The sequence below is a fragment of the Dipodomys ordii genome, unplaced genomic scaffold, assembly GCF_000151885.1.
Source record: "Dipodomys ordii isolate 6190 unplaced genomic scaffold, Dord_2.0 Scaffold45, whole genome shotgun sequence".
Taxonomy (NCBI): Eukaryota; Metazoa; Chordata; class Mammalia; order Rodentia; family Heteromyidae; genus Dipodomys; species Dipodomys ordii.
The window spans coordinates 10,765,848-10,784,973 of NW_012267261.1; the positions used below are offsets into that span (position 1 = coordinate 10,765,848).

At 48.5% G+C, this 19,126-nt stretch overlaps 1 protein-coding gene across 1 annotated transcript in view; it reads left to right on the plus strand.

Moving 5' to 3' along the window:
* Window positions 1–19,126, plus strand: part of Adcy5 (adenylate cyclase 5) — a 144,367-nt gene that overhangs the window by 113,931 nt on the left and 11,310 nt on the right. The window contains exons 17-24 of the mRNA XM_013019326.1: window positions 418–558; window positions 5,776–5,798; window positions 6,895–7,039; window positions 8,358–8,455; window positions 12,094–12,181; window positions 15,661–15,777; window positions 16,440–16,604; window positions 18,476–18,651. Coding sequence (XP_012874780.1) covers window positions 418–558; window positions 5,776–5,798; window positions 6,895–7,039; window positions 8,358–8,455; window positions 12,094–12,181; window positions 15,661–15,777; window positions 16,440–16,604; window positions 18,476–18,651 — 953 coding nt within the window. The remainder of the gene's footprint in view (window positions 1–417; window positions 559–5,775; window positions 5,799–6,894; window positions 7,040–8,357; window positions 8,456–12,093; window positions 12,182–15,660; window positions 15,778–16,439; window positions 16,605–18,475; window positions 18,652–19,126) is intronic.

The window sequence follows — 19,126 nt, forward strand, 5'->3', positions numbered from 1 at the left end:
GTCAGCTGGCGTGGCTCATCCCTCCTACAGTGCCCCCAGAGCAGAAGAGAGGAAGCAGCCATGCATCCACTAAGCCTGTGGAGAGGGAAGGATATGAAATTAGTTTTGAGGGGCTTCAGGATAGAATTTTGTTGTCTGACTTAAAGAGAGAACACCTTACAAACAACCCCTTTCTCACAAGACCACTTTTTACTGTCCATTGGGACAGTCCCGGCTGGCATAGGAGTTTGGGGTGTCTGAGATGCTAGTGTTTGAGAGCTCTAGGATCCTGACAGTCCTTGGGCTGTGTGCAGAAGGAGGGGAAATGCCTCTAACTCTGCTTGGTTGAGTATGTATTCCCGGGAGGAGTGAGGATCTCCCTACACACAGTTCCCAATGGGCCTATTTACAGGCTGATGCTTTTGGGTCACTTTTCAGAAAGAAGAAAAGGCCATGATCGCTAAGATGAACCGCCAGAGAACCAACTCCATTGGGCACAACCCTCCACACTGGGGCGCTGAGCGCCCCTTCTACAACCACCTGGGTGGCAACCAGGTGTCCAAGGAGATGAAGCGGATGGTGAGTGGCAGGCATGGTGTGCTTGTGTGCAGTGGGCCTGCGTCTTCTGTGGGTTTGAGGGCTAATCCAGCCCCTGAAGTTGCTAAAGGAAATCTGGGGAGCCATACAAAAAGAAAGTGCAGTCCACTTCACTTCAAACCAGGAGCTAGAGTACCTGACCTGGGCCTAGGCATGCTACATGGCTCCTACCACTTTGTGGAATGCTAAATTTGACCTAGGGCCAAGCATCCATATCGTCTTGTAAGCTAGGAGCAGGGCCTTTTCACAAGACTTAGAGTCCTCTCAGGGCCTCTAGGTATCCCCTAGGGAGCTGGATGGACTGTGATTTGACAGCCCTCCTCTAGTACCTACGCATTTCCAAGACAATTAAAATCACATCTTTGGCTCAGTTACTTTGGAATGATCCCAAGGCTTTCTGGCAGGGGCCTGGTGACAACCCCCTTTACCCTTTGCTGAGAAACTACCTTGTCCTGGCTAGCACCAGTCTTCCAGTAGGCGCATACATCTAAGCCATGAAGGGCTGTCGCCTCTACCTCAAGGCACGCTGCCTGCTTTAGGGACAAGTGCCCCAGCAGCCACTGCACATAACCATGACAAGCTGGTTCAGGACAAACTCTTGGACACTTGTGGCAATGACGGGAAGATGGCCTTGAATAGTGGGAAGAAGAGGAAGAGGATGACAGGAAGCCAGATAACAACAGTGTTTATTCCCTGTCAAGAACTTGGTGACACCACTCATGTGAAGGCACCTGGCTCCCAGGTGGAGTTGTCCACACTAAGGGCAGGTTGGGGAGGGTTGGTGCCAGGACTCAGCTGTGTGGACACTTTGTAGATCAAACCAGAGGGGATGAAAGAGGGACCTTTGGGACTTCAGTAGATAGCCTATGAGTCTGAAAGGGGATGGACCGGGGATTGAGTCACTCCCTATTTTTGCTAACAAGTAGCAGATTAGTTAAGTGTGGGGAGGAAAATGAGCCAAGTTCAGAACTCCATTGAAGATCTTGATGGTAGTTAAGATGTTCAAGGGACTCATATTACAAGGGAGAAGATAGGAGAAGCCCAACCTTCCTCCAGGACTTAGAGGTCCACAAACCTTGTCAGTACCAACTGACCACTCCTTTCCCCAAAGCAGAGCTGCTGGCCAGCACTCCTGGTTACCTTCACAGTACTTAGTTCTCCCCCACTCTTTTTCTTGGTGTACTAAGGTTTGAATGCAGGGTCTCAAGCTTGCTAGGCAGGTGCTGTATCACTTGAGCCATAGCCCCTTTGTGCTTTATTTACCTTTGGAATAGGCTCTTGCTTTTACACCTGGGTCAGGCTCTGGACTCTGATCCTCTTGTTTTTTTCTTTCCATATAGCTAACATGACAAGCATACACAACCACACCCAGATATTGATTGAAATAGGGTCTTTCTTTTTACCCAGATTGGCCTCAAACCACAGTCCTTCTGATCTCCAAGTCCCGAGTAGCTATTATAGGCATGAATCATTGTGCCAGGCTACCACTTCAGCTCTTTAATAATCCCTTGTAAACTCTATACCTACATGACTAAGGTGGTCAAGAGGAGGACAGGAAGAAAGGGGGAGGGGGAGGGAACTAGAGAAATGGAGTGGTGAAGAGATGGGGAGGAATAGGAGGCCAAGAAGTAGAAAGGAGGGAGAATGGAGCAGCTAGAAAGCAGGAAAGGGGCCTGGAATAAATCATGGTCTCTCCTGCAAATTCTTGGGAAGTTGTTTTTCAGTGACATTGGTATAAACTGTATCTTCATTTCTTTCTGAGTCTTAAAGGAGGTAGTTTTTTGGCTATGAGCACTAGCTTGTCAGGTATGTTGGTCATTCCAAGGAGCCTTGGAAGAATCAGCAAGTTCTGGGAGTAGGGTTCAGGAGAGTCTCCGAAGGAGACTACTGCTGCTGTGAGTCGAGGGTTAGGCCCAGTCTTGCTGCTGCAGGGTGTTGATTGCTTTAACTGCAGGGAAGGAGAGTGTGTAGAACAGGTCTCCCCACAGCTTGTGGCTCCCAGTCCTAATGAGGACCATGCCCCCTGAGGACACTGCCATCAAAGCCCAGCCTCCCGAACCCGGCTCATGTTTTCTCTAGTATGTGGATTTTAGACCTAAACAATGAATATATACATAAACACATATGTGTATATAAAAAGAGAATATCGTAATCCTGTGACTGTGTGAGGGATAAGCTCAGGAGGTGGGGGAGAAAAACAGAAAGTAAAAAATACTGAAATACACTGCATCTGTGAGTGAGGAAACTTACTGTACACAGTTGGATACTAGAGGGTAGAGAGATAGGGTAAGAGAAGGCAGATAAGGGGGTCAATCTGATTAAAGTATGTATGTACACATGGAAATACCATAGTGAAATCCTTGCAGCATTAGCATACACTAAAAAAAGAATGACAGGAATCTAAAACAGGTCATGTCCAGGTTGTGTGCACTCGTAGGGTGGCCAAAATACTTTATGTGCATGTGTGAAAATGGAACAAAGAAGCATGTTGAGACTGGTTTGGAAAAAGGGCCATGAAGGGAGCGAGTCTAACCAAGGTACATTGTATGCATTTGTGTACCTGTCGAGATGAAACCCCCTTGGACAACTAAGTGACGTTCATAAGAACAAAGAAGTCCAGCCTCCTCCCCTCCCCCACAGCCCAGCAGGCCCACTGGGAGTCTCTAGACCAAAGATGGACACAGAAGTGGCTTTGAAGACTGTTGACTTTTAATGTTCAACTTGCCAGAAATCTTTGAGCAAAGGTTTCTTTAAAAACAACAACAACAACAACAAAAATTGGCCTGTTGAGGGAGGATGCAAATTGGATGCAGGAGTAGCAAGCAAAATGGCTGGAAAGGTACTGACTCCTCAGTAGTGCCATTAGGTTAAATTGTTATCTGAATTTGACTCTGCTTTTGAAGTGCTGTGACTAGCTGGGCTTGTCAGGTCTTTAAGTTCTGTGACTAATAGAAGGCCGCTGGTGGGAAGCCTGGGGATTGAACTCATGCAACCAAGCCCAGGAAAACTGCATGTCCTCGGTCTGCTGGGACCTGCAGGCAAGGAGAGGTGATAGGACCCTTGTCCTGTCACTAGTGAGCAGAGGTGGGATTGCACCCAGACGGCTGGACTATGGCTATTTTGTTCTGTTCTTTTTGCTTCTGCTGTGTCAGGGAAGGAACTAGCCTCACACTTGTTAGGGAAGTGCTTGACCACTGAGCCATGCCCCTGCCCCTGACTGCGTTCCTAATGATGCCACTGCAGTGGTTTATGGACTAAGGCATTTTCTTCTCTTTTACTAATGTACCATCCTAACCCAATACCGTGATCTCCACACTAACACAGCAGCTGAGTGCTGAGAAAGGCCCTGTCCCCTGCCTAGTGCAGGAGAGAGGTAGGGGCCACACCCACCTCAGGGGATGACCAAGGGAGCATTGGAGAAAGCGGGGAACAAGCTAATTATTATTCTAGTTATGTCAATTGACAGTACTAGAAATTGAACTCAGAGCATCACTCTTGCTAGGCAGGTTCTCTACCGTTGAACCTTATCTCCAGTCCCTTTCACATTGGGTTATTTTGGAGACAAGGTTTCACTTTATGCCTGGGCTAAGCTGTGATCTTCTCACTTGTGCTTATTGGTATAGCTGGGGTCAACACACATGCCCAGGCATTGGTTGAGATGGAGTTGTGAGAACTTCTTTTTATCCAGGCTGGCCTCAAACCAAGGTACCCCAATTTCTGCCTCCCAGATATCTAGGATTACAAGCTTGAGGCACCATGCCTTGGCTGGGAACAGGCTTATTGAAAACACTTGGGACTCTTTTTGAGCTGGAGAGATAGGCATGTGTAGTACAGCCTGATTGTTCTCAGTTGCATAGAAAACTTGTTGCCAGCTCAAGGGACAGGTTTCAGTGGGTCAGTGCCTGATGGCCGTGCTCTGCAGAGAGCTTGCTTATCAGGTTCTCTGCTGCCAGTCATGCTGTGCTATGAAGAGTTCTGAGAACATCAGGCAGAACACTCATCTAGGGCTGGGAAGGCCAACTGGGACAGGTTCTCAGAGGACAAGGACAAGGAGAAGGCTCCGACTTGCCTGGGTATGCAGATATCCAGTCAGCCATCCTGGACTGGGTGCTGGCACATAACAAATTGTTGGTCACTTAAATGGAGTCCTGGAGGCTGACAAGGCTGTAGGAGTCCCCAGCAGGGACAGAACTGAGGTAGAGCGCTTCAATGCCATGTGGACACCATGTTGTCTCAGCACCAGGTGGCTTTGACTAGGGGAAAAAGTTGTTCTGGTTTTGTGTTGCTAGACCAGATCTTCATGGGGGACAGAAAGACATGAATCCACTTGAACTCCTCATCACTTAGCACTTGCCAAACTACTTGTTTGTCCACCAGTGCCCCACACTGGCCACGGATATGGAGTCCATCCTTGTCCTTGTCCTGGCCACCCACCTTCCCACTTCCTCCTGGAGTCTATCCCCTTCTCCCCTTGGGACTCTGTTCTACCACAGCAGCTCAGAACTAGCACACATCTCCCCTTTTGTGGGAGTCACAGATTAACTCTGTAAGTAGGGCTTTGTGGTTGGTGAACGAGGAGCAGTAAGGATCCTGCCCCTTCCAAATCTGCCCATGAAATGAACAACAGAGCAGCACCCACACTGTGTAGATGGGTTCTGACCCCCGAGTCCTCATACTACTCAAATGTGTTACACAAATGTGTTAACCTCTCAGGTAACCAAAAAGCTGGTGCAGGTCACTGGAGCTGATTTTTTAAGTATGAAGCTTGTGAACTTCTGTAGGTTTTTGTATGCTCGGTGTGTGTGTGTGTGTGTGTGTGTGTGTGTGTGAACAGCTCAGTAATCTCTGATGAGAGTGGGTGGCAGAATTGGGAGGGGACCCTCTAAAATCTATGAGCCAAGAAGAAGGGGAGTTCAGAGGGTGTGGTGGGAGTCAAGCATGGGCAGAAAACATGTAGACTCATGGACTTTGCAAGAAAAAAGAATGAAATCACAGTGCACAGAGCCTTAGGAAGGATCCCAGTGTGTTTGAGAAGTGAAGAGAGGAAGGGATCTCACAGCCCTGTGTCCAGTGCCTTGGTCCACAGCAGAGAGCAATGAGCCGCTGCCTGGCAGGCCTGCCAGCCCCACTCTGGAGCCTGATGCTCATGATGTGCCCTGTCTTCACACTCTTCTCTCTCTCTCTGTCCTTCTCTTCTAGGGCTTTGAAGACCCCAAGGACAAGTGAGTAATATGCCCCTCTTCTTTGCCTCCCCCATCCAGCAGCCAACAGCTCCCCCATGTTCCCATGGAACACGATCCCACAGACATTCTGAGCTGAGTGACAGGAGCTCCTGGCTATGTCTGTGTGCCCTTCATCCACCACTAGACATACACACTACACTGGTCATGTCTTCACTAGACACACACGTGCACACATATACAGCTTCTGGAAAATATACACCTTGCACATTCATCAGCAGGGCCAGATCACACCCAGTTCCTCCTCTTTCTCTCCCACTTTCTAGTTCTCAGGACTTTCAGAATATCCTCTTTAGCCTGTAATCCTAGCTACTCAGGAAGCAGAGCTCAGAGGATTGTGGTTTGAGGCCAGTCTGTTCATAAAAGTTGGTGAGATTTCATCTCAACCAGTGGGTGGGTACAGTGGTACACACCTGTCATCTCCAGAAACATGGGGAAGCACAAATAGGAAGATCAAAGCCCAGGTTGACCCAGGCATAAAGCAAGACCCCATATAATCAGTGCAAAGGGGGCTGGAGGTATGGCTCCAGTGGTAGAGTACCACAAGTATGAGGTCCTGAGTTCAATTCCTAATATCACCACACACAAAAAGAAGAAAAAGAAACAAGACCAAGCTCCAGCCTGAGAAATTGGGATTTTATGTTTAGTCCCCAAAGACCATAGAGCCTTCTTTCCCAAGAAGGACTAGAGCCTGGTTCAATAGACAGATGGATCTCAGTCCTGGAGGTGGGATTCTACCTTCCAGTCTCAACCTTAAGTTTCAGGATGAGGAAATCACTGGAGAGTCAGCAGAGACTGTTTGCTGTAGGAGGAAGCAATGAACATTCAGAATGAATCCACATACTAGAAGTCCATTCCCATTCTTCACTAGTAGGCCTGAGCCTCAGGTGGCTTTCTGTGCCTGTGCTGTTGTAAGAGCACAAGCTCCTGTTCCTGGCTTACTTGGCCCTAATCCCTGCTTTCCTCCCCAGGCCAGGGCTGACAGTGGCGGCCTCTAGGCCTCTCGGGTCAGTCCGGGTGACCATGTAACTGTACCATTCATGGCCAACCTGCTTATGTTATACTCCCTGCTCCCCAGGAATGCCCAGGAAAGTGCAAACCCCGAAGATGAAGTGGACGAATTTCTGGGCCGGGCCATCGATGCCAGGAGCATTGACAGGCTGCGATCTGAGCATGTCCGCAAGTTCCTGTTGACTTTCAGGGAGCCTGACTTAGAGAAGAAGGTATGGCACTGGGTGAGGGGCCACGGGGAGGACCAGGATGGCTTTCTCCTGCTCACCATCCTGGAAGTTGCTGCTCTTGTCAGTTTCCCACCTGTGAAGCTACACTATGGAAGGAGATGGAGGTCTAGGGAGACTTCCTTGGTTAGAAAGGACAAATCTTGACCATTCTGCACCTCGCTTTCCTTAGCTACCTCAGGATCAGAGTAAAGATTAAAGGAGGGCTCTCTGCATAAAGCACATTAAATGGGTAGGAGATTAAATACTGGTGTCATATTGGCCATCCAGCCTCTTGGGGCCCACCAGAAGCGCCAGGTGTTAATTTGGAAAGGGTAGTCAAGCTCTCTGTCCCATCCCCTAAGATTATGAATGAAAAAGCTCAAATTAAGGGCTTGGAGGTATGACTCAGTGGTAGAGCACCTGCTTAGTAAGTGCAAGGCCCTAAGTTGAAACCTCAGTACCACAAGAAAGGAAGGGAGGGAAGGAGGAAGGGAGGAATGCAGCTCAAGCTGGACTTAGTGGTATACACATGTAATGCAGCTATACTTGGGAGACGGAATCAGGAGGGTCACAACTCAGGCCCAGTTAACTGAGACTTTATCTGAATAGCGACAAAAGGCCTGGGTGCCTGGCTCAAGTGGTAGAGCACTAGTCTTGCAGAAGGCCCCGTGTTCAATCCTTAGTATAGTAAAAAGAAAGGAAAAGTAAGAAAGCAACCGCTGAGAGTGGTCAAGAAACTTGTTCTAGTGTAGTGGTGACAGAGCTGGGCCCTGGTTAGGTGGTTCCCTTTGTGTCATGTCTCAGAGTGTCATGTCCCCATGGTTAAATGGGGTTCTGTGCACTCAGGACAGCATTGACTGAGGCGAGCCCAATTAGTGGAGTAAAACCATGGTACAGGAAGTGGACCTGACTTACACATTACCTGCCAGGGTGACTGCCACAATTCCAGTTCCATGAGTAGTTGGTTAGTGTCATGAAGGAGCCCGGCTGGGGGTCACGGAAACTCTCAGGGCTGCAGTTTGCTCATTTCTGAAGTAGAAGTACCGACTGTCCTGTGCCACTTCCAGGCTGGTGTGAGGACAGTCCATAGTGACATAGCGTGCCAGTAATGTACAGCTGTGACACCAGCATCAAGTGTCCAGTACTCACAATTCCAGTCCCTCTCAGCCACGCTCCCACACACACTGCCTGCCATTTGGGCTGGTGGCCTGTACTCTTAAGTCAGCATGGCTCCCAGGTCTTCTCTATCCTGGAGTGGGGTGCCCCAGGGTAGCTGGACAGACCTGGTACCTTTGCCCTCACCCTATATGTCTCCCCTCAGTACTCCAAGCAGGTGGATGACCGATTTGGTGCCTATGTGGCATGTGCCTCGCTTGTCTTCCTCTTCATCTGCTTTGTCCAGATCACCATCATGCCCCAGTGAGTATCCTTGGCCCTCTGGGCTTCCTCTTCTGCTGTGGGGGTTCCCTGGGGTGGGAGGGTGGTGGTGTAGCAGAGTGGAGAAGGGAGTTTGGACTGAACCTGTTCAGGCTGGCAGGTGGGTTTTCCAAAGTTCCCTCTGTGAGACTTGGAGGCCAGGGGGTGTAACCTTGTACAGCAGGGAGAAAACTTCCCACTGGGCAGTGCCCTCTGCAGGGGACCCCTTTTCCTTACTTCATCAATGCATTGCATTGGAGCACATTTCCACTGCCCAGTGAATCACCCAAAGCGTCCATCTGCCAGGCTGGCTTCTCCGTGTCCTTTGGATCTTGCCAAACAAAATCGATACATATTCAAAAGATAAATGTTTTTCTCTTACTGTGGGTATGTTGAAAAATGGATTTCAGATTCCGTAGGCTTTTCAAGAAGAATTGCTCCTGAATTCTTCAGAAGACTGGCTGTGTCACTGTGACACAAAGACCACTTCTTGTAGGCAGTGGGGAAATCTGGGCATCCTGGCACATGCCTGTAATCACAGTTATTCAGAAAGTAGAAGAAGGCAGCTCAGGAGACCAAAGCCAGTTCTGATGAAAAAGTACACATTGTATCTGAAAAAAAAAAAAAAACAACTAAAGCCAATAGGGCTGAGGGTGTAACTAAATGGTAGAAGCTTTGCCTAGCAAGCCCAGGACCAAGTTCAAACCCCAGTACTGCCAAAAAGAAGGAAGAGGAGACAGAGGAAGAGGAAGGAGGCAGCAGAGATGGCAGCAGTTTGGGGGCTTTTGGAAATGGAGTTTAGTAAATAGTCATTCACACAAGTGCTCTAGATGTGTGTATGCATGTATGTGCATGTGCATGGATCCGTGCTTTTACTCTTCATTAAATCATTCAAACAGGCAGATGATCAATACCCAGCCTATAGATACAATTGTTAATATCTTTCAATATTCAGTTCATCGGTTATTGTTTTTTTAATTTCTAAAATTCAAGGATGGTTTTCCCCCTAAAAGCCTCAACAGGCACCTATTATAGGGACATTTTCCTCCCTAGTCACAAAACCTTCTACACCAAATGAAATTAATACATACCTTTTCCCTGCTGTAACCTAACATCCAGTCTATAGTCAGATTTCCTAATGTGTTCTACTCTTAATTTATAGCCCGAATCTATAGAAGATCCATTGCATGTGCTTCTGTCTTCTAAGCCTTGCTTCACCTAACGCATCCCACACCCAGCACCTATTTATCAATTGCAGACCCACTGAGGACTTGCAAAGATGCACAGACAGCTTCGTGTGCCTTTCACACGTCTTCCCTGGGTTGTTGACAATGCCGTGGCTGCAGTGCACGGATAAAGGGAGTGAAATGCTCGCTCAGCTGCACACCTGGTCTGACATCCTCACTTTCCCTTCACATTGCTGGGCTCCCACACTGCCTTCCTTTGTGCTTTCCAACCTAGGATAGGTAGTTGGTTCCTCAGCCTTGCTTGTCTTCCGATGCCTTTGGCCCTTTAATGAGCCCTGGACGGTTAATTGTGTACTGCTTTGATTTGGGTGTGTCTAGTGTTCTGATCAGAGTAGGGTTATGCATTTTGATGAAAGTTGCACAGTTCTTAATATATCTTACATCAAGACATGCCTTATTTATTATGCCTTATATGTTGATATGTCTTATTTATTTCTTTTTATGATTATTATCTTTTAAAAATTGTTATTGGGGGCTGGGAAGGTGGCTCAGTGGTAGAGTGCTTGCCTCGCATGCATGAGGCCCTGGGTTCGATTCCTCAGCACCGCATAAGCAGAAAAAAGCCACCACACAAGCAGAAAAAAGCTGGAAGTGGCACTCTGGCTCAAGTGGTAGGGAGCTAGCCTCGAGTTGAAGAGTTGAGGAACAGCATGACAGACAAAAAACAATGTTATTGTACAGAGGGGTTATGAGGACTATGATTACTATCTTTAAGTAAGTGTACAAAAGGATTTTAATTCGACAAATCAGTTTATGAATACATCTTGGTCAGTGTCACCTTTTCCATTGTTCTCCATCTTTCCCATACTTTTTTGTGTGTGTGCAGGTATGAGGGCCTAGGCATTGTCCTTGAGCTTTTTGGCTCAAGGCTAGTGTGTTCTGCCACTTGAACCACAGGCTACACTTCTGTGTGTGTGTGTGGTTAATTGTAGATAAGAGTCTCACAGACTTTTCTGCCTGGGCTGTCTTCAAACTGCAATCCTCAGATTTCAGCCTCTTCAGTAGCCTAGGATGACAGGCCTGAGCCACTAGTGCCCTGCTGCTGCTGCTCCTGCTCCTCCTCCTCTCCTCCTCCTCTTCCTCCTCCTCCTCCCTTTTTCTTTTCTTACCTAAGGGGAATCTTGAGATTCCCCTTATATGGGTATCTGCTGTTATTGTCAGGATACCGCAGGTGAAAACCATACACTAGCAGCTGGCTCCAGTGACTGCAGCTAAGACCATTGCCCTACACGGAGGCTATGCAGAGCTGGTGATATTGTGGGTCTTATTGACCCAGAACCTATGTTTCTGTATTGGAATGGTATAAATAGGAACCATAGGTATCAACAAGCAAGCTGTGCCTTTGTCCCATTGCAGTTGAGAGTCCCTTAGCTTGAGTGCCCAATCCTTCCTGTTTGCTACTTTTCTTTCTCTGCAGCATGGCTTGGGGGCTGGGCCATGCCAGGTCTCTGCCCTGTCTGCAGAAGCTTCATCCCCTCATCTGGCCCAAACTCCCCATGGCTAAGGCATTTCCAGAGGCCATTCTCTAGCCATCCCCTTTAGGGAAGACTTAAAAGCCCACTTCAAAGGTCTTTCTTTTCCTCTGAGGAGTCCTTTTCTCTTGCTGCATTTGTGAAGGCAGCTCAGTGATGTGTGTGTGGAAGCCAAGAACAAAAGCACTGTTGTCCCAGGAGTGTCCCCTCTGGCCCAGGTCCTCTGCTAGCCTACAGCTTGCCAGCAATGCTGGACATCCAGGCTACTCTCCTCCACCACAACCCAGCGGGATGGCAGGTGTACTGTTCTTTGGATAGTAATGGGCAAGAAAGGTCACTTCTCTAGTGCCTCCTGTGATTTGCCTTCAGAAGGAGAATCCAGGAAGAGGGGTTAAGAATCCAGTCCTTCTGAATACATATCTTACCCTCATTCTCAGAATGGCTGGCTGGACTCCTGATATGTATCTTTTTATACGTGTGGGCCTTCAAACCCATTTTCAGTCCTCTCAGTGACTTATCAAATCTTGAGTAACAATGTGGAGTGATAGATAACCAGGATATGTTCTTAAATTGATTCTCCCAGCTTGAATGGATAGTTCCTGTGAACAGCTCTATTGGTTAGGGGTCACCTGGGTTTCCTCCTGCTTCCATGTGGGCTGCTGTTCCCTCTACAAAGGTGGCCATGGGTGGAAGGGCAAGAGTAGACCGTCGTGGCTGTGTGACCCTTTCTCGGAGAACTATGGAAAGGTCCGAGCTGTGGGCTTCAGGGAAATGGAACAATCTTGGGTTCCACATCCAGGGGCCCTTGGAGCCATGAGGATGGACTTGAGACCTATAGTCTGTGTCCTGGGCAGGTCATGGGGATCAGAGAGCTCAGCACTACCTCTGGACATGCTCTTCCTCATCCTCTCTCCTCCCCCAGCTCCCTGTTCATGCTGAGTTTCTACCTGACCTGTTTCTTGCTGCTGACCTTGGTGATGTTTGTGTCCATGATCTACTCCTGCGTGAAGGTGAGTCCCCCTGACCTGAGCCAGCCAGCCTCACCGTAGAGGCCACTCCGAGGACTTGAGCATCATGCTTAGCCCAGGCAGGGAGGTTTGGGGTTGTATGAGGCTGGGTCACACCTTTTTTGATCGGTATTGGCAGCAAGCCTTGTTCCCATCAGTCACATTGGTCAGTCCGGGTAAACCTACAATAAGAAGATGCTGGCATCTATCCCTCAGGTATCAGGTGGGACAATGGGAGTGCCAGAGCCTGGCACAGCACAGTAGTCAGGGAACATCTGCTGAACGCCAGTGTGGAGGAGGCCTCTCATGGTCTCCAGTGGCCCCCAAAATTCTGGAGGGAAACTCAGCGATTAGGGATTGGGGACCATCACACAGATAAGAAAGGTGGCCCTCGAAAGGCCCAGAGTTTCAGAGCCACTAGGTAACATCTAGCTCAGGCTGGCAGCAGGTGTCCAGGACCAGGAACCTGGCTCCTGTTTTATCTTGTTTCTCTCGCTTCTCTTGAGTATGCTGTGTCCCCAGTCCTGGCTCTGTCTCTTGATGGGACTTGCTCCAAGGCCATTTTGTCTTTCGTAGATAACTCTCAGGCTCCCATCTTCCTCATCCACCAAGCCTTTCCCTTGCTTCCTTCACCAGGTGGTCAAGGACTTTCTCTCCAGCCTCCAAACAAAGCCCTTCATGAGTCTTGTAAATGATTAGATACCTCATGGTCAAGGTCTTGGTGAACTGGTGGTCATGTCTGGGAGGGATCTTAGAAATCATGTGGTCTGGCTCAGGCTGACCGGGGCAGGTACATAGGTGGATGCTCAGAGAAGGGCAAGGTCAAGCCTCTGAGAAAAATGGCAACTTGCTTCCAAGGTCACAGGGAGAGGCTTGGTCCCTGTTCCTGCACAGATACTTCAGGGTCATGGGCCTAATGTTCTATGCTCAGTCACCGATCCTTTGGTCTTGCTGAGGTGTTGTTTTTGTTGGGTTTTATTTATTTGTTTGTTGAAATAAGGTTTCATTTCATGATGTAGCAAGGCTGGCCTCACATTCTCTATCTTCCTGCTTCAGCCTCCGGAGTGCTGGTATTACAGGCATGAGCCATCATGTCCAGCATGTTCTGGCTATTCTTAAGGTCGCCAGCCTGTTTTTTTTTTTTTCTAGCAGACAGTTCACTTTTTATAGCTATAAAAGGAGATTGGATAGTTAGAACAGCTCTTTTAAAATGCAGATGCTAGGCTGGGAGAGATAGCTCAGTAGTAGAGACTTACCTAGCATGCATAAGGTCCTAGATTCATTACCAACACTGGAAAGGGGAGAAAAAAGAAACTATCTTCCTAACTAACTTTTCTGTTGCATTTAACAGCTGACAAACCACTTTCAAACATCATCTCATTATCGAGTCTTAGGATGCACTTTGGGAAATAGACATCTCCTATTTATTCGTAAGGTCATAGAAGCAGTTACTAATGTCCATAGCATTACACAACTAATAAGAGGCTGGACAGGGCTTTTTTAAAAATAATAAACTCTGCTGGGCTCTGGAGGCTCACACCTGTAATGCTCGCTGCTTAGGAGGCTGAGATAGAGATGATTTCTGTTTAAGGCAAGCCTGGGGAAAAAGTTCACAAGACTCCATCTCAGCAGAGTGAGGCTGGATGCAGATGTGGTGATGCATCCATCTGTTGTCCAGCAACTATGGGAAGCCTAAGGTAGGTGGTGCACAGACCAGGCATATGCCCATTTGGGGAATCAAGGCCCTATCCTAAAAATAACCAGCAAGAATCAGGGCTGGAGGTATGCTCAGCCTGGCAAGAGCAAGGCCCTGAGTTCAAATTTTGGTACTGCTCCCCCACCCCCCAAAAAAAGGATTATAAAGGATAAATAAAGATAAAAGCTTTATTGAGATTAAAAACCATATATTGTAAAATTCACCTTTATAAATGTAGATGACCTTGTAACTCTCAGGTCTTCAATGTATTCACAAATTTGTACAATTATCACTACTGTCTAATTCTAGAATATTGTCATCATTCTTAAAGAAAGTCCATATTGGGACTGGGAAGGTGGCTCAGTGGTAGAGCACTTGCCTTGCATGCCTGAGGCCCTGGGTTCGATTCCTTAGCACCACATAAGCAAAAAGAAAAAAGCCGGAAGTGGTGCTGTGGCTCAAGTGGTAGAGCGCTAGCCTTGAGCTGAAAAGCTGAGGGACAGTGCCCAAGCCCAGAGTTCAGGCCCCATGACTGGACCCAAAAAAAAAGAAAAAAAGAAAAGAAAGTCCATATTCATTGACAGTCTATCCTTATTTTCTGCTTGTCTCAACCCCTGGTAACCTTAATCTACTTGGTCTGTATGAATTAGCATGCCCTCAACAGTTTATATAAATGGAATCATACCATATGTGGCCTTTTTAAGACAGTTTTTTTTTCCTCCTAGCATAATAGTTTCAAGATTCATCCAAATTGTAGCATATAATAGCACTTGATTCCTTTCCATGGCTCAATACTATTCCATTGTGTGTCTGTATGACATTTTGCTTATCCCTTTATCAATTGAAAGGCATTTGAGCATTTTCCATTTCAACTTAGTGTGAATAATGCTGCCATGAGCATCATACAAGTAACCTGCTTTTGATTATTTTGAGTATATACTGGGTAGAATTGCTATATTTTCTGGTAATTCTGTGCTTAAGTTCTTATGTCATGATATTATCTTCCACAGCAGTAAACTTATTTTACATTCCCACCAGCAGTTCACAAGGGTTATAATGTCTCCTCATCCTTACAAATATTTTGCTTTCATGAAATTGTTATTTGCTGCACAGAATTTTTTATTTTGATGATGTTCACTTCATAGTTTTTCTTTTCTTACCCATGCTTCTGAAGTCATCTCTAAGAAATCATTGCCCAATCCATACTCACAAAGATCTACTTGTGTATTTTCGTCTAAATGTTCACAGTTCTATTTAGCATTTACATTTGAATCTCTGATCCATTTGGAGTTAATTTTTGTCTATGGTGTGAGGTTGGGACTCAACTTTGTTCTTTTTCATGAAGATTTCCTTTTGCTTTAGCACCATTTGTTGAAAAGATGATTCCCCCCCGCCCACTGTCAAATTGTCAATGGTACCCTTGTCAAGAATCTTATCAGCTTCTGGACTCTTTCTCCAGCTTATCTCTATGTCTGTTAGTCAAGAGTTTAATGTAAGCTTAGATTTGAAAAATCACAACCATCCTTCCTCCTGCCACAAAAGAAGGTTCAAGAAGGATGTCTCATTATCCCAAAGGGATACCTCAAGATAACCCTCCTGACCAGCAGCAGAGTGTCAGCAGTGATTAGTGGTGTGAGGCTGGAACCTCCTAGGCCCAGAGGAGTTCAGGAAGGCCTTTGGAGCTGAGCTGGAGAAGAGCAGCTCCAAGGAGCTCCTCTATAGCCCTCTGTGAGATCTTCACTTAACACTGTTCCATCTCTGTCTTCTCCTCCCTCCCCCTTCCCAGCTCTTCCCCACCCCACTGCAGACCCTCTCCAGGAAGATCGTACGCTCCAAGATGAACAGCACCCTGGTTGGCGTATTCACCATCACTCTTGTGTTCCTTTCAGCTTTTGTCAACATGGTGGGTAGCTCCATGTCCTCACCAGTTATATCTCAATAAACTCTGCAGCCAACACACCCTGGCTGGGAGGGTGCTTTCCTGGAAAGTCCTTTTCATGTTCCACCTCATATTTGGGATCAATTGTGACTCTTAAATTATTATCTCATGAGAGCTTGTTTGTTAGTGCACATAGTGGGACTCACACTCAAGACCTCAGGCTCTTACTGGCTTTTTCAGTCAAGGCTGATACTCTACCATTCTGCTTCCATTTCTGGATTTTTGCTGGTTAATTGGGGTCTCGTAGACTTTTCTGTCCTGGCTGGCTTTGAGCTGAGATCATCAGACCTCAGCCTCCTGAGTAGCTTGGATTACAGGCTTGAGACCTACACTGCTGAGCTTCTGGAGAGCTTTTACTTCCCCACTCTCAAGGCTGAGAGAACACAGGGAGATAGCCAAGGTAGTCCCATCTCAGGGATGAAAGGCACATCCCACGCCCAGACCCCATCCAGTGTGCTAGCAAGCTGTGCCCATCCTCAGACTCTTCCTCTTTTGTTCCTGGTACATGTGCAGTTGCACTGAGTCAGAAGGCATCCTGGCATCCACCTGCTGCCCTGTGGGGTGGGCAGCCCTGGCCTGGCCCCCAGGGGCTGACATCAGCCCTTGTGCCTTCTTCCCTGCCGCAGTTCATGTGTAACTCCAAGGACCTGGTGGGCTGCCTGGCCCAGGAGCACAACATCACCAAGAGTCAGGTCAACGCATGCCATGTGGTGGAGTCGGTCTTCAACTACAGCCTGGGTGATGAGCAGGGCTTCTGTAGGAGCCGCTGGCCCAACTGCAATTTTCCCGAGGTACGTGGGGCGGGGAGGGGGGAGGGGGAGGAGGGCATTCAGGGCTGGGACAGGAGTGGAGGCAGGCCCTCCTGCCCTTCCCACCCTGCCCAGCTGCTCAGCAAAGTCAGGGCCACCAGTTCAGTGTGGGCTAGAGACATCCCCCCCCCTGGCCCCCAGCCTGTGTCACACCTCATGTAGAGCCCAGGGACCACCTCCTCAGCCTCACTGTAACAATGACAGCAATGTCGCTCTGGGTTGTGTGGTGCTTACCAAGGCCCAGATGCACTGCTGCATCCATTCAGCAAGGCTCATGACAACCCAATGACTGCGGTTGTACTTTGTTCCTTTATGGAGCTAAAGCACCTATCCCCCAGGTTAGTAACTTGCCTGAAGTTGCACAGCTGGTAAGCCATAGAGCTCCAGGGGTTCACTCTCCTCCATGGAGAGCCACACTTCTAGACTCCTGACTCAGGGAAGGCCACCTGAGCCCCTGCCGCAGGGCTGGTGAGCAGAGAGGAGAACAGAAGAAACCCAGTCCCCAGCCAGAACTACTATAAACCGCGCCTGTTCCCCAGCCCCTGGTTTTCAGTGTGTTAACCAGTTCATATGGCCATCCTCTTCTAGAACACTGCAAGGATTTTTTTTTCTTTTTTGGTTGTACTGGGGTTTAAACTCAGCACCTTGTGTTTCTTAGGCAAGTACTCAGCCATTTGAGCCAGGCTTCCATCCTTATTTTTTTTCTTTAGATTATATTTTAAGTAGGATCTTGAATTTTTGCCCCAACTGTCCTGGACTGTGATTCTCCTGTCTATGGCCTCCCACCTAGGTGGAATGATGGGCATGTGCCGCCATACCCAGCCTGTTTGTGGAGAGGGCATCTCATTAACTTCTTGCTTGGGCTTCCCTTGAGCTGATCTCCCTCTGTGTGGGTGGGATTGCAGATGTGAACCGCTACCCCTGGCTCCCAAAAGAAATTTTGTATCTACAGGCATCTAGATTCAAAAAGCAATGCCACACTGTACTCCTTTGTACAACTACTTAACAACAACAACAATAATAAACGCAATGCCAAGAATCCTTGTTGAGAATGGCACAAGCACCACCTATAATACCAGCAGCTAGGTGAGGCTTCTAGCTGTCATCCACCATGACATTCAGTGCTCCCGCCTCCTCTCCACAAGGTGCTCACTCGAGCCCTGAGTGGTGATGGCCCTTCTGCCCTTGTCTGGGTCTGGTTCCCTGAGGACCCCTGACTCACTGCACAGCTCAGAACTGAAGGGAGGGATGCTGGAAGCCGTCACGTCACTGGCCTCCCTTCCTCACCCTGAGAAGGAACTCGGCCATTTCACTGCTGTGTGGACAAAGCCAGGAAAGCCCAGAGGCAGGACTCAGCTACATCCACCCAGACAGGCGCTCCTCCCTCTCTGCAGCCGTGCAGCAGGGCAGTCATGCAGCCAGCTTCCTCTGGCTTCCCATTTTTCCAGCTGTGGACTCGGAGCTGCAGATCAGAGCCGGAAGCCTGTGCTTCCCCACAGTTACTGAGAGGACCAGGCACAGTGCCAAGAGCTTCGCCTCGTGTAATGGGTGCAGGGAGCTCCCGAGATAGGAAGCTTTGCCTATGAAGAAGCTGGGCTCAGAGAAATTGATTAATCAGTCTGAGGTCATAGTCAGACTGTAGTGGATCAGGAGTGGACAGATCATTCTGGCCTGGAACCCTGCTTTCACATGACTGTGTACCCCCTCACTGGCCCACTGAGGCCCAGCAGAAGCATTCCCAAACCACCCTTCACCTAGGGTCAGCTTCCACTGGAGGCTGGGGTGGGTGGGGCTGGGACTGTGGGGCAGGGCAGGGTTGGAGAGTTGATGCATGGACCGCCCTCTCTCCTCAGTACTTCACCTACAGCGTGCTGCTTACCCTGCTGGCCTGCTCCGTGTTCCTGCAGATCAGCTGCATCGGGAAGCTGGTGCTCATGCTGGCCATAGAGCTCATCTACGTGCTTGTCGTAGAGGTCCCCGGTGTCACACTCTTCGACAATGCTGACCTGCTGGTTACCGCCAATGCCATGTAGGTGGTCCCTCCCAAACCCAACCCTGAGCCTGGGCACTGCAGGCAAGCAGGGAGAGCAGGGGCCTGACGTCCTGGAGTCCTGGTTGCGCAGTACAACTTTAAGGGAAGCGTCTTGCTTCTCCTCTGCCCTGGCTACCTGAGGCAGAGCAGGACAGGGTCTTGTCCTTCCCCCTTTTCTCATTCCCACGCTGAGACAACCAGCACCCCTGCCTTCCTGCCTTCGGCTGGCTACAGGCCTCAGTGAATTGTTCCCCACTTTTCAGGGGCAGCTTCTGCCAGGCTGAGGACAGGAAGGGATCATCCATCTATCCATTTGATCATGAATTCAGTTACTTATGGAGGGCCTACCATATGCAAGCACTGAGTGCTGAGGAATAAATAAATAACCCAACAGAATGTTGGTAGTTGTGGGGACAGGTAACCAAAAGAGGGAGGAAGAGAGGAAAGGGGAAGGAGGAGAGGAAGGCTTAGG